Below are 22309 nucleotides of genomic sequence, written 5' to 3' on the forward strand. Positions count from 1 at the left end.
GCCACTAATTCCAATTCAGGATTCCAATTCTAAACCCTGTTGTTTACTAGAGTCCATGGATTTCTCACAGGTGGCTCTGGGGGGGGGGGGGACCCCCAGATCCCAACACGATTTTGCAGTACATCAATGCATAGGAGCCAACTCTGTGGGCGCTTGAGCACCCCCAGTATTGCGAAAATTCTTTGCATGTGTCCAGGGAGGGGTTATTTCTACTGGGCTTAGCACCCCCAATAATTATGAAAAGTTGGCTCCTATGCATGAATGTGAAACATGCATGCAGTCACTTTAGTCTATAATTTACAAAGAAATGCTAGGCTTAAAGTCATACTCCTCCCCAAGGTGCAGTTCAGAGCTGGAAAAGTTTTCAGCAATTCTCAACTGCCAAACAGCCCCCATTTTGTCACTAACACATCCTATAAACAGAAAGGCTGGGAGAACATTTTTGGTGTGTCTGGCTGGGGAGGATGCAACCATGCTTAACTCATGAGAAGAGAATTCATCGCGCCCCACCCACCCCGTTTCAACTCTGTACCCCCGTAGCATTGCTAAATGGTGACCCCTCTAAGGACTCTCTCCACTTCCATTTTGTGGCATGCACTCACTGCAGAAAAAAAGCCGACATTAGGGTGGGGTGGGGAGGGGGAGGTCCTTTACTCTGCAATGTGCTATGATTCAGCGCCCAGAACAGCTGCAGCCCGCGTTGCTCCAGTCAAACTGCTGCTACTTTTTTTTTTTACGATTAAAAAAAAAAAAAAAAAAAAAGCGAGAGAGCTTCTGCTGCAGCCTGGACTGAGCCGGCGAGGCAGTGACGCGCAGCCAATCAGAGCGCGTCTTTCCAAAGGTTACCTTTTATGGCAGGAGCCGGCGAGCTCGTGCCGGATAAAACCCGCCGCGCGCCGGCTGTCGGAGCTTCCTGTCCCAGTGCGTGTTCTGCAGTGCTCAATTCAGGGTGTGTGAGCGATCTCCCCGACTAAAAGGTGAGAGAGGGCTGTGGGTGCATCTTTGTTGCATGCTCATACAGTGGTTATGCGATGCTGGTTTGGGTTGAATGGTACATGGATGGATGTAGGAGTGTAGTGCAGAGAGAGTGCATTTTTTGACTATTAGATTGTAAGCTCTTTGAGCAGGGACTGTCTTCTTTCTTCTATGTTTGTAGCGCTATAGAAATGCTAAATAGTAGAGCAGGGTAGTAGTAATTGACTAGAATAAGCGATTGCCTAGCTTGTTAGGGGTGATGATTGTAAAACTTGTGGGCAGTTTTTGCACCGTTATTAGCTTATGTGGCTTAACTGAGCGCAAACATTGCGCGGGCAGTACGTTAAAATGTCGGTGAGAGCGCGCTGTAATAGTCTATATATAAAAAAAAAACAGACTTTATAGGTCTGGCGCTTCGCGTTCACTCCCAGCATGGCTTAGTTATCACCAGGCTGGGGAGGTGCGCTGGGAGTTGTAGTTTAACAGCGTCTCGGAGCTGGGCTGGTTCTCTTGGTTTCGGGACTGCGAGTCCCAGAATGCTGTGCGCCCAATCTGTCGGCAAGGAAGCTGCGTGGCTGTTGTAGACCCAGCAGCATATGAAATGTTGGCTGTCCTGTGCAGTCATGTGTGGGTGAATGCGTTTAAAAGCATGTTGACTTAGCTTTTGAGGTGTGTTGCTTTAGGACTGAAGTCTCCCAAATATTACTTTTTTAAGAGTAAATTCTTCTTTTACTATGTTGGAGCCTGCAAATTGTTGGGGAAATGTGGGCTACAAATAACCAGGGTGAGAAGGGATCTTAAAAACTGGATGGTGATATGAAGCTATTAAAACAAAAATGATTTTTTTTGTATATTGGATCTGTGTGAGTATTGGGGTGGAGGGAGCCTTAAAAACTGGATGGTGACATGAAGCTATTAAACAGCTCCTTGTGACTCTGGGTAAGTCACTTAACCCTCCATGGCCCCATGTAAGCCGCATTGAGTGGGAAAGCGCGGGGTACAAATGTAACAAGGTTTTTGACCCACGTTCTGGGTGTGGGGTAGCACTTCATCACTCAGATAACGTTCTCTCTAGAGTGGAGGTGTCTGTATAGGGTGCTGCTGCTGACAGATCTATAGATTTGCGCATGTCCCACCCCCTGCCTTTTTTAAAGCTGGTCTAACCATTGCCTTTTATGGTAATACTGAGACTAAAGCAGGGACTTCCTTTTGTTTCAAATCAGTGCCCAAGGTAACTCTACAAGCCCATACTCCCTCTAGTGGTGGTAGCTGTGTTTGCCAAGATCCTAAAGCGGAAGGGTGGGAGGTGGCTGGTTAGTAACCTACTTTTGGTTTTATAGGCTCTAAATAGTTTTTTACTTCGTACTTTTCATTATTTGTACTTGTGTTCTTTAGAACTAAAGGATATAAAATGTTTTTTATTAGAGCTTTTAATAGAAACATTAAGTAGAGGTGTGGTAGCCGTGTTAGTCCACTCTTAAAAGTTATCAATAGAAATCAAACAAAATAAAACATGGAAAAGAGAATGAGACCCTTTTTTTTTTAATTGGTCATAACTTAATACATTTCTTGAATAGCTTTTGAAGGTTGCCCTTCGTCAGATTGGAAATAAGCTATAGAAACATTTAAGTGCAGTATAGTTAAATTAGTCTCTTATACTGCTTTTCTGTTAATAAAAACCAAATGTTAAATGACTTTCACTACATAAAAGTACTCAAGACTCTTCTTTCTACTCACAAAAGGTGAGGGAGGCAGTCTTGATAACTGTTTTCAGGCTATCTTGATTTTTAAGGTGTCCTGTTTTCATTAATAGATAAAAATGGAAGATGATATTGCTGCACTGGTGGTTGACAATGGATCTGGAATGTGCAAGGCCGGGTTTGCTGGTGATGATGCACCCCGAGCTGTCTTCCCTTCCATCGTTGGGCGCCCAAGACATCAGGTATGTTGCTTACTTAGAAAACGTAAAAACGAAAGCAGATTATATGGCCTATCCAGTCTGCCCATCCATACCATCTCCTCTAGAAATCCTGTTAGGGGTTCCCAAATCTGTCCTAGGGAACTGGCCCAGTCCAGGATTCAGGATATGCACAGTGAATATGCATGAAAATGATTTGCATGCACAAGCCTCCTCGGCATGCAACTCGTATGCATATTCTTTTTGAGTATCTTGAAAATCTGGCTGGGGTTCCCAGGACCAGTTTGGCAAGGATGCTTTCTTGAACTCTTCCACTGCAAGGAGGCTGTTCCCACACCTCTCTCCTAAACCTGAGGAAATAACTAAGGTGTGGAGTAAATACATACGTAATATCCTGTTTCCCTTTGTAGGTGGGATGAGGCTAAAAAGGTTGCTATTCTCTGCCAGCCTAATGTCTTTATGAACAAATGAGAAATCAGTTAAAATGGGTATTAAATACATGCCTTAAACAGCAAGAAGATAATCAAGCTGAGGCTTCTAACTTGTTTTTAAGTTTAAGTATGCATTTAAATTTGTCTTCATGTAGAGGGAAATCATATCAAGTCTTTTCTTAAACTATCCTGAAACTTGTTTTCCCCTGTGCAGGGTGTGATGGTCGGTATGGGGCAGAAAGACAGCTATGTTGGTGATGAAGCTCAGAGCAAGAGAGGTATCCTGACCCTGAAATACCCCATCGAACACGGCATCGTCACCAACTGGGATGACATGGAGAAGATCTGGCACCACACCTTCTACAACGAGCTCCGTGTTGCACCTGAGGAACACCCTGTCCTCCTCACAGAGGCTCCCCTGAACCCCAAAGCCAACAGAGAAAAGATGACACAGGTGCAACTTGAGTCTCTTCTCTTTAAAGCCACTTCTCTTGCCTCCTGGCGTTTAAGGACTTAGTAACGTTTCTGTTTCTTATGACATATTTTCATTTACCATTCTCCACAGGGTTCTCTTGTCCTGACCTGACTCCTCTTTCCTGAAATCTTGGAAGGTTTAGTTTTCTCTTTTCTTGAAATCTTCCTTTGATTAGCTAGTTAACCTAACTGCTGTGTTAAAAATCACTAACAGTGTGACTTCACCATAGGACACTTATCTTAAAACCAGACTAGTCTGGGTGAATTTTTTTTTTCTTTTTGCCCACCTGCTTGGCTTTCTCTCCTTCCCCCTACCCCTAAAAAACCTGGTGTAGGTGGGCATGTTGCAAGCAACTGGGAAGCCTAGTGTAGATTAAAATCACATCAGTATGTCTGGTTTAGCAGTTATGGGCTACACCTGCATGATGTCATACAACAGTGACGGGTTAAATGCTCCAGATCTGTTGTGCATGAGGCTTCACCGTAGAACGACCCGTAAAAGCAGAACAAGTTTTGCTAACTGTACATTTTTTTTCTTTCAGATCATGTTTGAGACCTTCAACACTCCAGCAATGTACGTTGCCATCCAGGCTGTGCTGTCGCTGTACGCTTCTGGTCGTACCACAGGTATTGTGATGGACTCTGGTGATGGTGTTACCCACACAGTGCCCATCTACGAAGGTTATGCCCTGCCCCACGCTATCCTGCGTCTGGACTTGGCTGGCCGTGACCTGACAGACTACCTCATGAAGATTCTGACCGAGAGGGGCTACAGCTTCACCACCACAGCAGAAAGGGAAATCGTGCGTGACATCAAAGAGAAACTGTGCTATGTCGCCTTGGACTTTGAGCAGGAAATGGCCACAGCTGCCTCCTCTTCCTCCCTGGAGAAGAGCTATGAGCTTCCTGATGGTCAGGTGATCACCATTGGCAATGAGAGGTTCAGGTGCCCAGAGGCCCTCTTCCAACCATCCTTCCTTGGTAAGTCACGGTTGACTCAAAACATTTAGTCTTTGCCATAAAGTTGATAAGATACAGGCCAGGAACTAGTATTTGTATTAAGAGATCAGCATGCTGTTTGGGGGAGGGAGGAAGCTATAGTCATGCTCTTATGACTAAAACAAACCCCAACCTTCCACAGGAATGGAAAGCTGTGGAATTCATGAAACCACCTACAACTCCATCATGAAGTGTGACGTTGATATCCGTAAGGACCTTTATGCCAACACTGTGCTGTCTGGTGGTACCACCATGTACCCAGGGATTGCAGACAGGATGCAGAAGGAGATCACAGCCCTGGCACCCAGCACAATGAAAATCAAGGTAAGATTCGGGTCTTGTAGATTCACTGTTTCTTGATCTGTCTAGTGGTGGTTTGTATGGGGGAGGGTGAATAGCCAATGCATGCATCTTTAGACAGGGCATATATTTGCAATTACCAGTGCCTTTTTCTGCATGACTTAGCTCAGGGGGTGAGGAAACTCTCTAATATTTAAAAATCCTCTTTCTACAGATCATTGCCCCACCTGAGCGTAAATACTCCGTCTGGATTGGTGGCTCCATCCTGGCCTCCCTGTCCACCTTCCAGCAGATGTGGATCAGCAAACAGGAGTACGATGAGTCTGGACCCTCCATTGTCCACCGCAAATGCTTCTAAAACAGACTTGGCTTAAGTTGCACCTCATCAAATGTAACTGCACTGAACAAAAGAAGTTGGCATGGCTTTTTTTTCCTGTTTTGATGCTCGACTCAGGATCAAACTGGAATGGGGAAGATAAATGTTGGAGCAAAGAATTCCCCAAGTTCTGCAGTGCATCTGAGGACTGACTGTACATTTTTTAAGTCCATTCCAAATATTGTATAATTGTTACAGGAAGTTATTTGCCTCTGTGAAGGCTGCCCAGCCCAAGGGAGCTCATGAATCTTTAGTGATTAGTATTGCTTGTATGTGACACCATGTAACTAAGTCTTTGTATTGCCCTCATTTTCTGACGGTGAGCTGTCTCTTCCTACCTATGGAAGGCTCACGTTATCAGATGAGTATGTCAGTACTGGGGAGGGAAGCCACATGTAAAATTTGGAGACTACTTCAAATAAAGTAAACTTAAAAATCTGAGCTTTTTCTTTCTGAACTCATTGTCCCCTTCCTGACTGTCCTTAGACTACAAGCTCTTTTGAGTGGTTAGGGTGACTTCCCTGCTAACCTGGTAAATATTTAGGTTCTACATGTAAATTTTTTTAGTTGAAGCCGCTTGGAACTGATGGCATAGCTACCATCTCCCAGTCAGTATTAGTATTGTGCCACCAGACTGCTAGAGGTGGGGTAACCTTAAGGGGGCTGCAAAGGTTTTCCAGGGACTGAATGTGCATACTACTACTTAACATTTCTAGAGCGCTACTAGGGTTACGCAGCGCTGTACAATTTAACAAAGGACGGTCCCTGCTCAGATGAGCTTACAATCTAAAGGACAAAATGTCAAGTTGGTGTAGTCAAGATTTCTGAGTAGGTGTGGTGGTTAGGTGCTGAAGGCGACATTGAAGAGGTGGGCTTTGAGTAGTGATTTGAAGATGGGGGCTTGGTGTATGGGCTCAGGGAGTTTGTTCCACGCTTGAGGTGAGGCAAAGGGCGGAGCCTGGAGTTGGCGGTGGTGGAGAAGGGTACTGAAAGGAGGGATTTGTCTAGAGCAGAGGTTACGGGTAGGAATGTAGAGGGAGATGAGGGTAGAGAGGTAAGGAAGGGCTGCAGATAGAGTGCATTTGTAGGTTAGTAGGAAGCTTGAACTGCATAGAATCTCATTCATGGGGGGGGGGGGGGGGGGAAGCAACTTGATTTGAAGCCTTTAAGGGCCAAGCTTACCCACCCCTTATCTTGTCTCCATGATGGAGCCCAATTAAAGCCACTGACAGTAACTTAAGGAAAATACTTTTATCAAGGACACCCTGCTTGAAAGCCAGGTGGTTTTTTGTCAACACCCTACTCATGTTTACTGCAAGGCTGAGATAGAAGAACCCATGCTCAACCTGTAATGAGCCAAAGAATGGTGAGTGAACTAAAACCAAACTGTAGTTTGCATTAAACCAGCTTGTAGTAGCTTTCATTCTAATTCCTTGCGTATATTTTAAAACAGCATGTTAAGGTGGATCACTAGCTCTGTGGAAGCCACTGCTCAGTTGCTGTGGCTGCATTTCAGACTAGGTGCTAGTAAGAATTCTGCTAATCTTCAGTTAGACTGGCAAAACCAGACTGCTGGTTAGTCCCAGCTGATAGGATTTGCCCAAGGGGTGCAGTCATCACCAAAGATGGGTAAAGGCTTACTGTGAAGCACATTTGTACTACCAGTGGCTGTAGCCATTGGGGCTCATTGTCAAAGCACTTAGCCTTCCAAAGTTACATAGGTTTGCCTTCCAAAATTCCATTGAAACCTAAGTGCTTTGAAAATATGCCTCATTGTCTGAGGAGTTTCGCTGTAGCATATCTGAAAATTAGGTAAGTTTGCTCCGAAAACTGCTTCACACCACAGCTAAGGTGCTTGTCTTAAGCGCACAAAAAAAACCAGGTACCTCTTAACATAGGCGTAGGCCAACTTCAATCCCCTGGCTGCACTGCAAGTTTGAAGCAGAGACGTCCACAGAGGGACCTGCTCAAAAGGTTCCTTTGCTCGGGCTGGTCAGATGTCTCCAGTGTGTGTGGCTGACTCATCCTGCTTGTCCATGGAGAATCAAGACTTCCACAAGAGGCAGCACCCATTCTCCACCCACAGGACTGGAGTAGGCCACAGCCCTACTCACTAAACACCCCACCCCCGCAACCCAGAGCCTCAAACTAGAAAGCTTTTTTAGAGGGTTAGCATTGGTATGGCCCCTACCTAGACTTGAGCCAGTATAATAGTTGAGGAACTTTGCCCAACAAAATTCACAGGTGAACCCCTATAGGGCCTTTTCTTTCAGAATGCTGAGTAGATAAGGGCATGTTTAATCCTTTCAGTAAGCTATAGGCAATGCTGACAGTCACAAACCCCTCCCCCCTCAATTCAACATGTCTTGCCTGTTGCTGAAGTGTAGGTCCTGTGTTACACAACAGCCTGTGCTAAATAAGCAACTCCCCCCCCCCCCCCCCCAACGTACACAATACTTAAATTTTCAGCTTCAACAAGCAAGCTTTAGGTTTGGCAAGGTTGGGTTTTCAACTTTAACCCCCCCCCCAAAAAAAAATTCCCTACGCTAATACCTCGGTCAGTGCCCATTCTCAAGAGCTGTGAATGGGTCAGGTTTTCAGGATATCCCATCGGAATATGCATATATCCTACCCTCATGAGATTTCTTCATAGTTACAATATACATTCACTTTCCCCAGTAACTTGTCATTAATTCCTTACATAGAAAAGATTTGTTAAAAGTTGTATTCTTGAATTCACAAATCTGTAAAATCTCCCTTATCACTGTTTTCACTTACATCACTACAGTGCAAGTAGGTCAAACTGCTGCTGATTGAAATCAAACCTTTACATAGACAGTACTCTCTTTTACTGTGGTCACTGTATTTACACAATGACCCCCTCTATTTGTAGAATTTTTCTTAAGGTTGATTTTAAAGACCTATAAAACTCACCCATGGGTCTATGATTGAGGGGGTCATTGTGTAATAGTGACCACAGTAAAAGAGTATAGTCTATGTAAAAGGTTTGATTTCAATCAGCAGCAGTTTGACCTACTTGCACTGTAGTGTGATGTATGAATTGAATGCAGTGAGGATAAAGGAGATTTTACAGATTTGTGAATTCAAGACTATGTAGAAAAAGTTACTGGGGAAAGTAAATATGCATTGCGATGCCTGCTTAATACTTTGTGTGTATGAAATTATGCATAGTGGGGAGTATTCTGAAACCTTGACCTGTTGGCAAACCTTGAGGGTATGCAGTGAAAAACCAGGGCCCTTTATGGCAAGTGTCCAGAGGGCATCTGGTGGAGCCCAAGGTTCAGCCTCACCACACATGCCCACTTTATAAAATTTTAGCTACAAAAGGTTCTAGGTGGACCACATGATGCAAATATGCAGAACCCTTACATTAAAAACAAAAAGCAGGGCTCCTATAACTTCACATAATGACAAGTGTTAATTTTTGAACCCCTGTTAAGCTGTTGTATACAAAAAGCAAAGCTATTTACAAATGAAAATACTGGAGTGGAGGAGTGGCCTAGTGGTTAGAGAACTGGTCTTGCAATCCAGAGGTGGCTGGTTCAAATCCAGCTGCTGCTCCTTGTGATCTTGGGCAAGTCACTTAACCCTCCATTGCCTCAGGTACAAACTTAGATTGTGAGCCCCCCTGGGACAGAGAAATATCCAGAGTACCTGAATATAACCCACCTTGAGCTACTACTGAAAAAGGTGTGCAAAATCTAAGTAAGTCATTATTTTGTAAGCTGGGTCTCACTTAAAAGTATGTCTGAAACTCTGAAAGAACTGTTTCATATTTAATAAAATGCCTAACCTAAGCCATTTTTGCACATACAAGAAGTTAAAAAAAAAAATGTGTGTAGCCCAGTGGTGTGCTTCAGGCCTGGCCTTGCTCTGTGTGGTTGATTTAAATATTTTTAGGAAAATCAGCCTCTCAACAAAAGGCTTTCCTATTACATTTTGGCCAAATCCAGCCATGGAGAGGACACTCCAATATGTTTACACCTTGTAGTAGGCACTTTCCACTGGTAAAATGTGTCTAAAAACAATATCGGATGAGGACCATTTGGCCTATCCAATCTGTCCACCTACACCAACTTTACACTCTCCCTATCTTAGAAGTCATCTGTGCTTGTCCCGTGCTGCCTTAATTCTCATACCATCCTGCTGTCCTCCTCCAGTGAGAGGCTGTTCTGTGCATCCATCATCCTTTATGCAAAAAATTAGTTGCTTAGATCTTCTGACTGTTCCTTTCAGTGCTTTTTTTTTTTTAGGAAAAAAAAAAGGGGCTGGTACTCATTATGGGGAGGGTCACCACATATGGCTCTGCCTCTATGATAGCCACACCCCTTATATCAGCCATGGCACATATAAACAGACATAATTGAAAATTAGAAAAAAAATAACTTGATTTTTTTTCCATTATAAATAATTTTTCTAAGCTGTTACAGCTCCAGTATAACCAGTGCAAAATAAGACAGCAGATGTAAATTCTCAAATTGGACATATTCCAAACACTAAAATAAAATGATTTTTTTTCTACCTTTGTTGTCTGGTGACTTTGTTTTTCTATCCATATGGGTCCCAGTCTCTGATTCTGCTGCTCTCTATCTGTTCCCTTAACTCTGTTTCCAGAGCTTCCTTTCCATTTACGTCTTTACTTTCCTCCTCCTTCGTTTCTTGCCCTGCATCCATAAGTAAAAGCTGGGTGGTGTTTTTAATTACCTCTTCTTATAGACCTCTTTCTGACTCCGTCACACGGGGGACTAAAGGTACTTATTTCATATAACAGATTCTGTATAGTTTCTCTGACCTCCATTGTCACCCAATCACAAGGTCTATTCTGGGGTGGCATTAGGAGCCGTAATTGAAAACTAATTCCCATAATTACTGCTTTCTGTTTGTTTTCTGGATCTAGATATACTCTGGGCCATTTATTGACTGGAGGAGGTATAACATGGATCCAGCTTTTGCCTATTTTCTCCATCCATGTGCAGTTTTTCTCCTCTCTTCCTTTTCCCTCATCTCCATCCATGTGCGTCTTCTTTTTTCTTTCCTCCCCTCCATCCATGTCCAGCACTTCTCCTCTCTCTTCCCTCCACTGTATTCATATAAAGCAATAATTCTCTCTCCCCTCTCTTCCATCCAAGTCCAGCATTTTTCCTCTCTCCCTGCCAACCCCTCCATCCATCCATGTCCAGCAATTCTCCTCTATCTCCTGCTCTCCTCTACATCCATTTCCAGCGTATCTCTCTTCACTGACCTCCCCTCCCATCCATGTCCAGTATGTCTCCTCTCTTCCCTGCCTTCCCCTCTCATCCATGTCCAGCGATTCTCCTCTCTCCCCTGTCCTCCCCTCCCATCCATGTCCAGTAATTCTCTCTTCCCTGCCCTCCTCTCCCATCCATGTCCAGCAATTCTCTCTTCCCTGTCCTTCCCTCCCATCCATGTCCAGTATGTCTCCTCTCTTCCCTGCCTTCCCCTCTCATCCATGTCCAGCGATTCTCCTCTCTCCCCTGTCCTCCCCTCCCATCCATGTCCAGTAATTCTCTCTTCCCTGCCCTCCTCTCCCCTCCATGTCCAGCAATTCTCTCTCCCCTGCCCTCCCCTCCATGTCCAACGATTCTCCTCTTCCCTGCCCTCCCCTCCATGTCCAGCATGTCTCCTCTCTCTTCCCCTCCATGTCCAGCGATTCTTCTCTCTCCCCTGCCCAGCCCTCCATGTCCAGCGATTCTCTCTCTCCTGTCCTCCCCTCCCTGTCCAGAATGATTCTCCTCTCTCCCCTGTCCTCCCCTCCCATCCATGTCCAGCGATTCTGCTCCCCTCCCCTCCATGTCCAGCAATTCTCTTTTGCCCCCTATCCTCCCCCTCCCTTCCATATCCACTGACTCGCCACAGCCTCTGCCCACCCCCTTCAGTTCGTGCACCTGGCTGTGCTCCCTGCGTTGCAAAACTTTTGTTTACCGAATTCGTGGTGAATCGACAGTGAAAGCAGCAGGCAGGCAGGCTCGCCTCCTCATTGCTTCGCTTCCCTTCCCTCTCAGTGCGTCCTGCCCTCGCGGAAAGGAAATTACATCAGAGGAGGGCGGGACGCGCTGAGAGGGAAGAGGAGGGCGGGACGCGCTGAGAGGGAAGGGAAGCGAGCGACGAGGAGGGGAGCCTGCCTGCTGCCTTCACTGCCGGTTCGCTGCGACTTCGGGTAAACAAAAGTTTTGCAATGCAGGGAACACGGCCGGGTGCACAAATGGAAAGGAGTGGGCAGGTGAGCCGTACTGGCACAAAAAAAGCACTGGTTTCCTTTCACTTTTAGCTCATGACTCCTCTTTCCAGAGCTGCATTTATTCTTAGGAGGCCTTTAAGTGTTTCTGTCTTATCTCCCCTTTCCCTCTTCTCAACCCAGTTCTCAGCACATACCTAGCTAGTCAGGTTTTCAGATATCTACAATGAATATGCATGAGAGAGATTTGCGTGCATTATGCCCATCGTATTCAAATGTATCTCATACATATTCATTGCAGGTATCCTGAAAACCTGACTGGCTGGGTGTGTCCTGAGTTCTAGGCTGAGAACCACTGCTCTAAGGTATACATGTTTAGATCTGTCCCCATCTGCTTTCTGATCAGCCCTGCTCATTTTGGATGCTGTCCTCAGAACTGGCTAGATCCAATGGTACAGTAAAGGTCTCCAGCACCCAGGGGCGTAGCCAGACCTCGAGGTGGTGGTGGGGGGGGGGTCACATCCGCCCACTGCTGCCACTGTATATCTTGGCTGGCGGGGGTCCCCATCTCCCGCCAGCTGAAGAGTTTGTCCAGTGCTGGTCTCTGGCGCTGCTGCACTGCCTGCCCGGCTCTCCCCCTCATGTTTGGCACGCTCCTTTTAGTAAAACTTCAATTTCACTAAAAGGAGCGTGCCTGACGTGAGAGGAAGAGATAGCAGGGCACTGCAGACCAGCCCTGGACAAAGTCTTCAGCTGGCAGGGGTTGGGGACCCCCCGCTAGCCAACCAGGAGCCCAGAGCGAATTTGGGGGGCCTAGGCCCCCATGGCCCCACCTAGCTAAGCCACTGCCAGCACCTGGCGGCCATTAGGTGTATTTGTGCCCCATCCCTCTTTGCAGCTTCCCAGACTCTGGGTGAAGGCACAGGGGGGGCACAGAGAGAGAGAGAATGGGCTCAGTCCCCTCCAAAGCTGCAGTACCTGTTCAATGGCTGGTGGGGTACTTCCTCGCTCCTGAGGAAGCACAAGGAGGAAGGGGATGCTTTAGCAGTGGATTTCTTCAACTGGCTTTCAGCATCCCCACCAGCAAAGCTATGATATCTAATGCGGTGGTGGTCTTTACCAGTGGCGTTCCGTGCTTGGCTGACACCCGGGGCGGATCGCTGCTGCGTGCACCCCCCCCCCCCCCCGGGTGCAATGTAACACGGTGCCCCCCCCTCCCAGCGTGGAACGGCACCCCCCTGGTGTGGACCCTAACCCCCCCCCCCCCCCCCCCCCAGCGCAGCGCCTCTCACTCCCCCCGACAGTCCCTACCTGCCTACCAGCTGAGCTTCGGCCGGCACCTCACAGTGGGCAACTAGCCACCGGCATTCAGATAAGTGCAGATGCTGGTAAAATTGAGAAATGCATAGACTGTGTTACTCAAAAAGGTGTGAGACCCTCATTTCCTGCATACACAGGAAATAGGAGTAATAAAGTGCTGGACTTAATACACAGTGACTTATGTGGACCGTTTAATATCCCATCATTGGGAAATAACAGATTTGTGCTAATATTCTTGGATGATTTCTCTAGATACTGTGTGGCCTATTTGCTGAAAGAAAAAAGTCAAGTCACAGACATGCTGAAGAAATACGTAGCCATGGTGAGCAATAAATTTGAAAGAAAACCAAAGGTTCTTCAGACCGACAATGGTGGTGAGTTCACTTCACAAAGCATGCGCACATTTCTAGAACAGGAAGGCATTCAACATATCACAACAGTAGCTTATACACCAGAGCAAAATTCTGTTGCAGAGAGAAAATTTAGGTCACTTGTGGAAATGACCAGATGTATGCTGTCAGATAGCAATCTCCCTAAAAGACTATGGGGGGAAGCCATTCTCACAGCAGTGTACCTACAAAACAGAATGCCAACTAAAGGCGCTGAGCGCACACCACATGAGACATGGCATGGTAGGAAGCCAAACCTGTCACACATAAGAACATTTGGGAGTACAGCATATGCTCATGTACCAAAGCAAAGAAGGCATAAGCTGGATTCCACAACAGAAAGGGGCATTTTAGTTGGCTATGCTCCAGGACACAAGGATATAGAATTTTGAATCTGAAAACTGGCATTGTTGGCATAAGACATGTTACATATTTTGATGAAAACAAAAGGGTTGATAAAGGCTGGATTATCCCAGATGAGCCTTATCATCCAGAATATGAAAATAGAACCATAATAGACATGCCAGTGTATATAAATGCCATACCAAGGCAGATGTCTGAAAGCAACTCACCTGTATCTAACGAGGAACAGGCAGAGGAAACAGACACAGAAAGGATCATTGAAGAAGACAGTACAGTTGGAGAAGGGGAATCAATTGGAGAAGTACTCTCAGATTTAGAGGATGCGGAAAGGTCAGACCAACCTGTTGTCAGACGCTCATCCAGGGAAAACAAAGGTGTTCCACCCCCAAGACTGTCTTACCTAACAAAGTCAGCAGAAGCTCAAGAGCCCTTAACATGGGATGAGATTGAGAAAATGCCAGCAGAAGAAGCTGCTGAATGGCATAAAGCTGCACAAGAAGAAACAAATAATCCAACACAATCTGCAGCGCTGCTGACTTTAAATGAAGAAAACCGTCTCGTCGTTGGCCCTTCACTCACTGAGTCCCGCCCTCGAGGAAATAGGAAGTTATATCAGAGGGCGGGACTCAGTGAGTGAAGGGCCAACGACAAGACGGTTTTCTTCATTTAAAGTCAGCAGCGCTGCAGATTGGAGGTGCCGGCCGGAGCTCAGCTGGTAGGCAGGTGGGGACTGTCGGGGGGAGTGAGAGGCGCTGCGCCAGGGGAGGGGGGACGGAGCACCCCCCCCACCCATTGACACCCGGGGCGGACCGCCCCCACCGCCCCACCCTTGCTACGCCACTGGTCTTTACTTCCCCACTGGCATAGTGGGCCCCATGTTTCTCTTGATGCCCTACCTATAGTGCATCTCCTGTCCATGTGGTTCACAGCTCAGATCAGCTGTCTGGCCAGCATAGCGCTCCTTGTGCTGCTCCAAAGAGTTTTGAATGAGGCAGGAGAGGCGCTGGCTACAGGAAAAACAGGTTAGGCATATGCCTGCCCATCACACCATTAATTCCATTCTTCTTGTGTCAGTTGGGATCAGGCCTCAGGAGCAAGAAGAGAAGCAGAGGTGGGACAGAGAGGCAACAGATGGTACTTAAGGAACCAGGGCTCAGGCCCACAAAACCCTGGCTCAAGATTTGATTATTAAATCACTGATCACAAACCCCTTCCCTTCTCAAGAATCATCCCATAATAAAACAAATATGTAATTAGACACTGTATAGTCTTCATAACAATAGTTTCTCTCTAGGCATGTTATAAACTAATACAAAACCCTTAAAAAAAAAACAACCCTCTACCTAGGAAAAGGCAGCTGGACTCTTCTAGAAAATAAACACTAGCAAAATAAACTGCTCCTTGGTTACAGACACCAAGCCCAGACAGACCTTCACCAAATACAAAACAGAGATTGCAAATTATCTGGACAAAAAAAAACACTGAACTGGGAATCCCAGGAATCCAGACTCTGCATCAAATGCCACACTGGAGAAAAAGAAACAGAAATGCATTTCCTGACATACTAGGCAAAACACAGCCAAAAGGGATGCATGTTTCCCTAAGCAGATATTCCAATTTTTTTTTGTTACATTTGTACCCCGCGCTTTCCCACTCATGGCAGGCTCAATGTGGCTTACATGGGGCAATGGAGGGTTAAGTGACTTGCCCAGAGTCACAAGGAGCTGCCTGTGCCTGGGGGAATCGAATTCAGTTCCCCAGTTCCCCTGGACCAGAGTCCACCACCCTAACCACTAGGCCACTCCTCCACTGTTGCTACTATTTGAGATTCTACATAGAATGTTGCTGTTCCACTAGCAACATTCCATGTAGAAGTCGGCCCTTGCAGATCACCAATGTGGCCGCACAGGCTTCTGCGAGTCTGACGTCCTGCACGAACATGCAGGACGTCAGACTCACAGAAACAGAAGCCTGCGCAGCCTTCTACATGGAATGTTGCTAGTGGAATAGCAACATTCCATGTAGAATCTCCAATAGTAGCAACATTCCATGTAGAATGTCCAATAGTATCTATTTTATTTTTGTTACATTTGTACCCTGCGCTTTCCCACTCATGGCAGGCTCAATGCGGCTTGCATGGGGCAATGGAGGGTTAAGTGACTTGCCCAGAGTCACAAGGAGCTGCCTGTGCCTGAAGTGGTAATTGAACTCAGTTCCTCAGGACCAAAGTCCACCACCCTAACCACTAGGCCACTCCTCCACTGTTGCTACTATTTGAGATTCTATATAGAATGTTGCTGTTCCACTAGCAACATTCCATGTAGAAGTCGGCCCTTGCAGATCACCAATGTGGCCGCACAGGCTTCTGCGAGTCTGACGTCCTGCACGAACATGCAGGACGTCAGACTCACAGAAACAGAAGCCTGCGCAGCCTTCTACATGGAATGCTGCTAGTGGAATAGCAACATTCCATGTAGAATCTCCAATAGTAGCAACAATCCATGTAGAACCTCCAATAGTAGCAACATTCCATGTAGAATCTCCAATAGTATCTATTTTATTTTTGTTACATTTGTACCCTGCGCTTTCCCACTCATGGCAGGCTCAATGCGGCTTACATGGGGCAATGGAGGGTTAAGTGACTTGCCCAGAGTATATAATCAAAATAAAATGCTTTTTTTTTCTACTTTTGTTGTCTGGGCATTTTATTTTTTCTAATCATGCTGGTCCCAGGCTCTAGTTTTGCTTTTCTTTTCTGTATCTTAATTCTTTTTTCAGGATCTTCAGTCCTTCTGCCATTTCTCCTCTCCCCTCCTGTTTTTATTTCTCTCAAATCTACCTCTAATGATAATTTTTTTTTCTTTCAGCTTTTTAAAATGATTTTTCTTCATCTCTATTCACTCAGACTTCACTCCTCCTCACCACCTAGTCCTCAATTTACCTCTTTTAATTGCATCTATATATAACTTTTCATCTTTCCCTGATCCCAGCCCTCCCAATGCGCAAATCTCTCTCCTTCCCCACCTTTTCACCCTTTCCTCACGTTCCATCTGTTCCCTAATCCAGCATCTTCACTTTTTATCCCCCCCCCCCCCCCATAATTCAGTATCTCCCCAGGCCTGTAGCTGCGGCACTAAAGCAACAAATAAACACTGGGTCTTTGAACCCAAGAACATTTAAATCCATAGAAACAGAGAACACGAAAAATACCATCCAGTTTGCCCATGTACACCAACTACTAACCTCTGCAATCTCTTCCTCTCCCCCAGAGACCCTCTGTACTTGTTCCACGCTTTCTTCCATCCGCATTTCCATAGCCTCCACAACGCTTCAGTCCTTTCCATAAAAAAAACTCGTTTCAGAGCTTTCCTTCAATTGAAAGCAGGGGCATAGCTAGGTGAGGCTGCGGGGGTATGGGCCCCCATGGATTAAGCCCTGGCCCCCTCTACTTTTGACACCCCCCCCCCCCACCGCCGACCTTCCCCCGCCACCAGGTACTTTTGCTAGCGGGGGTCCCCAACCCCCGCCAGCCGAAGTCTTCTTCAGCGCCAGTCGACTCCGGCGCCTTCACTGATGATCTGTTTCTGACGTCCTGCACGGGGCTACATGCAGGACGTACACGCTGGACGTCAGGAGTTAGAAACAGATCATCAGCGAAGGCACCGGAGTCGCCCGGCGCTGAAGACTTCGGCTGGTGGGGGTTGGGGACCCCCGCCAGCAAAGGTACCTGGTGGCGGTGGAGATGGAGGAGGGTCGGCAGCAGGAGGGGGGTCCAAAGTGGCAGGGGGGGGTCGGCGACTGGGGAGGCGGGCTAAACTGTGCCCCCCACCTCAGGCTCTGGACCCCCCCTCCTGCCGAGGTCTGGCTCCGTCCCTGATTGAAAGAGGTCCACGTCTTATACATTTATGCTTGCTGTTTCCAAGGGGCAGGACTGTGGTAGGGTCTTGAGCATCTGTATGGGCTCGAAGGCCTGTGCTGACATTTCTTTGCAGAGTCCCAGCTATTCCTCCACTCCCCCACTTCTGACTGGTGCCTGCGGCCTATGGCCCCCATCCCTCACTGCGTCATTGACTTCATTTGGTTTATATAGTCCTTTGAAAATGCGATCTCCAGAATCGTACACACTGCTCCATATTAATGTCTCCTTAGAGACTTAAAGAGAGGTGGGCAGAAGGCATCCTTCTAGCTTTTGCCTTATCTGTGGCAAAACAAGGAACTTTCATGCTTGTGACCTGTAATGTTGTTTTATGACACTTTTCTCTTCGGTGCACTTCCCTTATTTGGCCAGCAGGTGGTATCTGTCCTCTGTTTTATAGCTGTAGCAGAGGTCTGTTTTCCTTTCAGCTTATCTTCCCCAAAGAAAGAGGAAAACTCCTGGGGGAGGGTAACCTGCAGTGCAATTGACCAGAAACAGTTAGTGTTAGTGCTCTGGGCCATGATTAGCCCTGAAGCCCAAGATCTAGCCAGAATGTGCAGAGTGAAGACCTCTGCACTGAGACCCTGTTCTACTACTACTATTACTACTTATCATGTCTATAGTGCTACTAGATGTACGTAGCGCTGTACACTTGAACATGAAGAAACAGTCCCTGCTCGACAGAGCTTACAATCTAATTAGGACAGACAAACAGGACAAATAAGAGATAAGGACAAAGAGTAGCAAGATTCCGAAATCCCAAAGAGTAGCAAGATTCCGGAATCCCAAAGACTACTACTACTACTTATCATTTCTATAGCGCTACTAGACGTATGCAGCGCTGTACACTTGAACATGAAGAGACAGTCCCTGCTCGACAGAGCTTACAATCTAATTAGGACACACAAACAGGACAAACAAGAGATAAGGGAATATTAAAGTGAGGATGATAAAATAAGGGTTCTGAACAAGTGAATAAGGGTTAGGAGTTAAAAGCAGCATCAAAAAGGTGGGCTTTTAGCTTAGATTCAAATCCTATGAGCAGTTATTTTTCCTGAACTCCCCAGGTACTAATTAGGTAAAGACAGTGTTTAGCTAGTTTTAATGTTGATTCCTGGTATTTTACCCATTATTGTTTGCCTTTTACACCTTTTTACCATTCACTGTTCTACCTTTTTAATGATAATAAACCTAATAGTTTTGTTAGTTACAGTGTCTGTTGTACAGAGATGTCAAGGGTGGCCCTTCGCAAAGGATGAGATTCACCACGCTAATGAGTGAGGTTTTACAATGGAATATTTGGGTATAAATTTGAAAAGTTCTGTATGTTTTGCTTTCTAAATGCTGCTTTGGGCAGTAGTTTGGAGACTCAGGCATAGAAGGAAACCATCTTGCATCTCCTCTCTCCCGCCCTCTCCTCCTCATGGTCCAGCATCTATCCCTCTCTCCCCCCTCATGGTCCAGCATCTCTCCCTCTCTTTTTGACCCCCCCCCCCCATGGTCCAACATTGCTCCCTCTCTCTTACCTCCCTCCCTACCCCCCTGGTCCAACAACTCTCTCTTTCCTCCATTGTCTTCTAGCACCTCTCCCTTCCACTCCCCCTCAACCATGAGGGAGAAATGCTGCAGCACAGGGGGGAGGGAGAGGAAAAAATGAAAGACACCCTCTATGCAAAGAGTCCCCAAACTATTGCACTAGAGTTTCAGCAGCATTTATAAAGCAAGCCATGCAGATTGCCACAAATGTATAACCCAGATGCACTGCTAGAAATCCTCAGTGGCTGGTCTTCAATTTCACTCATTATGGTGGTGAATCTCTTTCTTTGGGGATAGGCCACCCTTGGCATCTCTCTGTATACAGCTGCTGTTCTCTTGTTTTAAATGACAATAACAATTCATCATCCTACGCTCTGATTACTTTACAGATGGAATACATGAGAAGCAGCCAGTTGTACTGATCCTTTTGGGGTTTTTGTCTTGACTCCTTTTTTTCTTGCAGTGGGCTATGCCCTGGGGGGGGGGGGGAGTATTTCTCTGAGATACATCCTTAGCACTGGATCTGAGCACACTGCTCCTATAGCAGACCCCAACTCAAACAGTCCTGCTGGACTGGGGTTCTAAACAGGCATCTGCTATGCCAAACCCACAACAATCCAGCCAGAGGATGTTATAATGCCGTTGTATCGCTCCATGGTGCGACCGCACCTTGAGTATTGTGTTCAATTCTGGTCGCCGCATCTCAAGAAAGATATAGTAGAATTGGAAAAGGTGCAGCGAAGGGCGACTAAAATGATAGCGGGGATGGGACGACTTCCCTATGAAGAAAGACTAAGGAGGCTAGGGCTATTCAGCTTGGAGAAGAGACGGCTGAGGGGAGACATGATAGAGGTATATAAAATAATGAGTGGAGTGGAACAGGTGGATGTGAAGCGTCTGTTCACGCTTTCCAAAAATACTAGGACTAGGGGGCATGCGATGAAACTACAGTGTAGTAAATTTAAAACAAATCGGAGAAAATTTTTCTTCACCCAACGTGTAATTAAACTCTGGAATTCGTTGCCGGAGAAAGTGGTGAAGGCGGTTAGCTTAGCAGAGTTTAAAAAGGGGTTGGACGGTTTCCTAAAGGACAAGTCCATAAACCGCTACTAAACGGACTTGGAAAAATCCAAAATTCCAGGAATAACATGTATAGAATGTTTGTACGTTTGGGAAGCTTGCCAGGAGCCCTTGGCCTGGATTGGCCGCTGTCGTGGACAGGATGCTGGGCTCGATGGACCCTTGGTCTTTTCCCAATATGGCATTACTTATGTACTTATGTAGAGGCCGGTACTGGCTTCATTTTTATTCAGGTCTTGAAGACAGAACAGCTGAGTTGTATAGGGCAGGAGTATAATCTGTGAGACACAGACTTAGAGAGATGGCATTACAGAAAAACTGCAAAAACACATTAGCTTTCAGAGATATTTTTTGTCCAAGGAAAAAGGTCTGAAGATAAGCCTCAGGCTATACTAAAAGCTGCTGGCATTGGAACAAAGGCTTTTTTTTGTTTTTTTTTTACATCCAGGGCTTTGTAATAGGAAAAGCAATTGACATCAAGAGTATTTGTGAACCATTAGCTGTGCTTTGCAAAGAATGTGGTAATACTGTCCTACAGTTTGAAGTTCTTATAATTCACCACACTTCAGAATTATAAGACCAAGGTCTACCTGTCAACAAGTAAAAAAAGAAAACCAGTTTATAGACCTTTAGTAGACAGCTGTCAGGATCAAGAACATCTGCCTCCTTCATGACTTTTGTTTAAGGAACGATGCGTTCTGAACAAAAAAGAACCGAGGGGGTCTTTTTGCTAAGATCCGCTGAAAAATGGGCTGCACAAGTGTAGGCGCATGGTGTTTTGGGCGCGCCCAGATCCATTTTTCAGCGCGTCTGTAAAAAAAAAAAAGGGCTTTTTAAAATTTTTGTCGAAAATGGACTTGCGGCAAAATAAAAACTGTCACGTGTCCATTTTGGGTCTGGGGCCTTACCGCCACCCATTGACTTAGCAGTAAGGTCTCATGTGGTAACCGTCCGGTAATTGTCTACATGCGTAGAATGACGATTACCGCCCGGTTTATGTTGCGCACAGGAAAATAAGAATTATTTTCCGGCACGGATAGCAGATGTGCGTAAAAAACGAAATTACCACCCAGGACATGCGGTAGCCAGATGGTAACCCCAAATTGACGCACGTAGGATGCGTGTACACACCTACGCAGCTTAGTAAATGCCCCCCCCCCCCCCCCCCCGAGTCAGAAATTAACATACTCAAAGTACCATGACCTTTCGGGCAGGTGAGTGCTCTGTCCATTCCAGCTAGTCACACACAGTCTGTGCCAGTTACACCAGCTACAGCAAACTGAGACTAACTACGAAAGCTTCCTAAAAGCCAAAAAAGCTGCACAGTGAGTGACTCTAGCTGGAGATCCAGCCTGTCGATCAGTTTCCTCAGCTTTCGCTGCCCTTTGCTCTTTATTCCTCCTGATGTCCTGCATGCTCAGTTTCACGTAAAGCAGCGTGCACAGGACGTCAGCAAGAAGAAAGAGCAGAGCAGCGAACGCGGCTTTGCCAGAGACCGGCGCTCAAGAAGGCATTGGCTGGTGGGGGTTGGAGACCCCCGCCAGCAAAGATATTTGCTTTTTCAGGGGGAGCAACGAGGCGGTGAGGGGAAGCAGCGAGTTGAGGGGGAGTGGCGAGGTGGCGGTGCAGCAGACTGAAATGTGCCCCCACCACCACAGGCTCTGGCCCCCCTCCCACTGCGAGGTCTGGCTATACCAGTGCGTTTTTTTCTAGTAAAAAAGGTGCCAGTAGTACCCTTCAGAGGTGGGGTGACCACTGAGGGACCCACCCCATGATTGTGATAAGGCCCCCTGCAAGCAGTCCCAGAATCTATGACGAGGCAGAATTGGTGTGTAGAGCCTGAGCTCTTTCATTAAATCTTGGGGTCCATGGGTCAATTTTAACAGACAATGGAAAAGGTGCCGGTACTCAGTACCCCCAAGTACCCCCTCAAAAAAAGCCCTGGGCTATACCATAGATTATGCTTTAAGGAATTATATTGTAGAGAGGTATGGTAGCCGTGTTAGTCCTCTCTT

At 46.3% G+C, this 22309-nt stretch overlaps 1 protein-coding gene across 1 annotated transcript; it reads left to right on the forward strand.

Annotated features, from left to right (window-relative positions):
* The first annotated feature begins 873 nt into the window (after positions 1-873).
* On the forward strand, positions 874-5914 carry ACTB (actin beta). Its single transcript, XM_030213575.1, has 6 exons — positions 874-977; positions 2789-2917; positions 3539-3778; positions 4341-4779; positions 4940-5121; positions 5312-5914. Exons 2-6 carry the CDS (start codon positions 2795-2797, stop codon positions 5453-5455), a joined length of 1128 nt encoding a protein of 375 aa, XP_030069435.1. The 5' UTR covers positions 874-977; positions 2789-2794; the 3' UTR covers positions 5456-5914.
* The last annotated feature ends 16395 nt before the right edge of the window (positions 5915-22309 follow it).

The sequence above is a fragment of the Microcaecilia unicolor genome, chromosome 8, assembly GCF_901765095.1.
Source record: "Microcaecilia unicolor chromosome 8, aMicUni1.1, whole genome shotgun sequence".
NCBI classification, from domain to species: Eukaryota; Metazoa; Chordata; class Amphibia; order Gymnophiona; family Siphonopidae; genus Microcaecilia; species Microcaecilia unicolor.

Bases quoted from the DNA above. Each gene is read 5' to 3' on its own strand.
- ACTB (XM_030213575.1), top strand. From the start codon at position 2,795: ATGGAAGATGATATTGCTGCACTGGTGGTTGACAATGGATCTGGAATG. The intron at 2,918-3,538 runs GTATGTTGCTTA...TCCCCTGTGCAG, and splicing joins TTGGGCGCCCAAGACATCAG to GGTGTGATGGTCGGTATGGG. The intron at 3,779-4,340 runs GTGCAACTTGAG...TTTTTCTTTCAG, and splicing joins ACAGAGAAAAGATGACACAG to ATCATGTTTGAGACCTTCAA.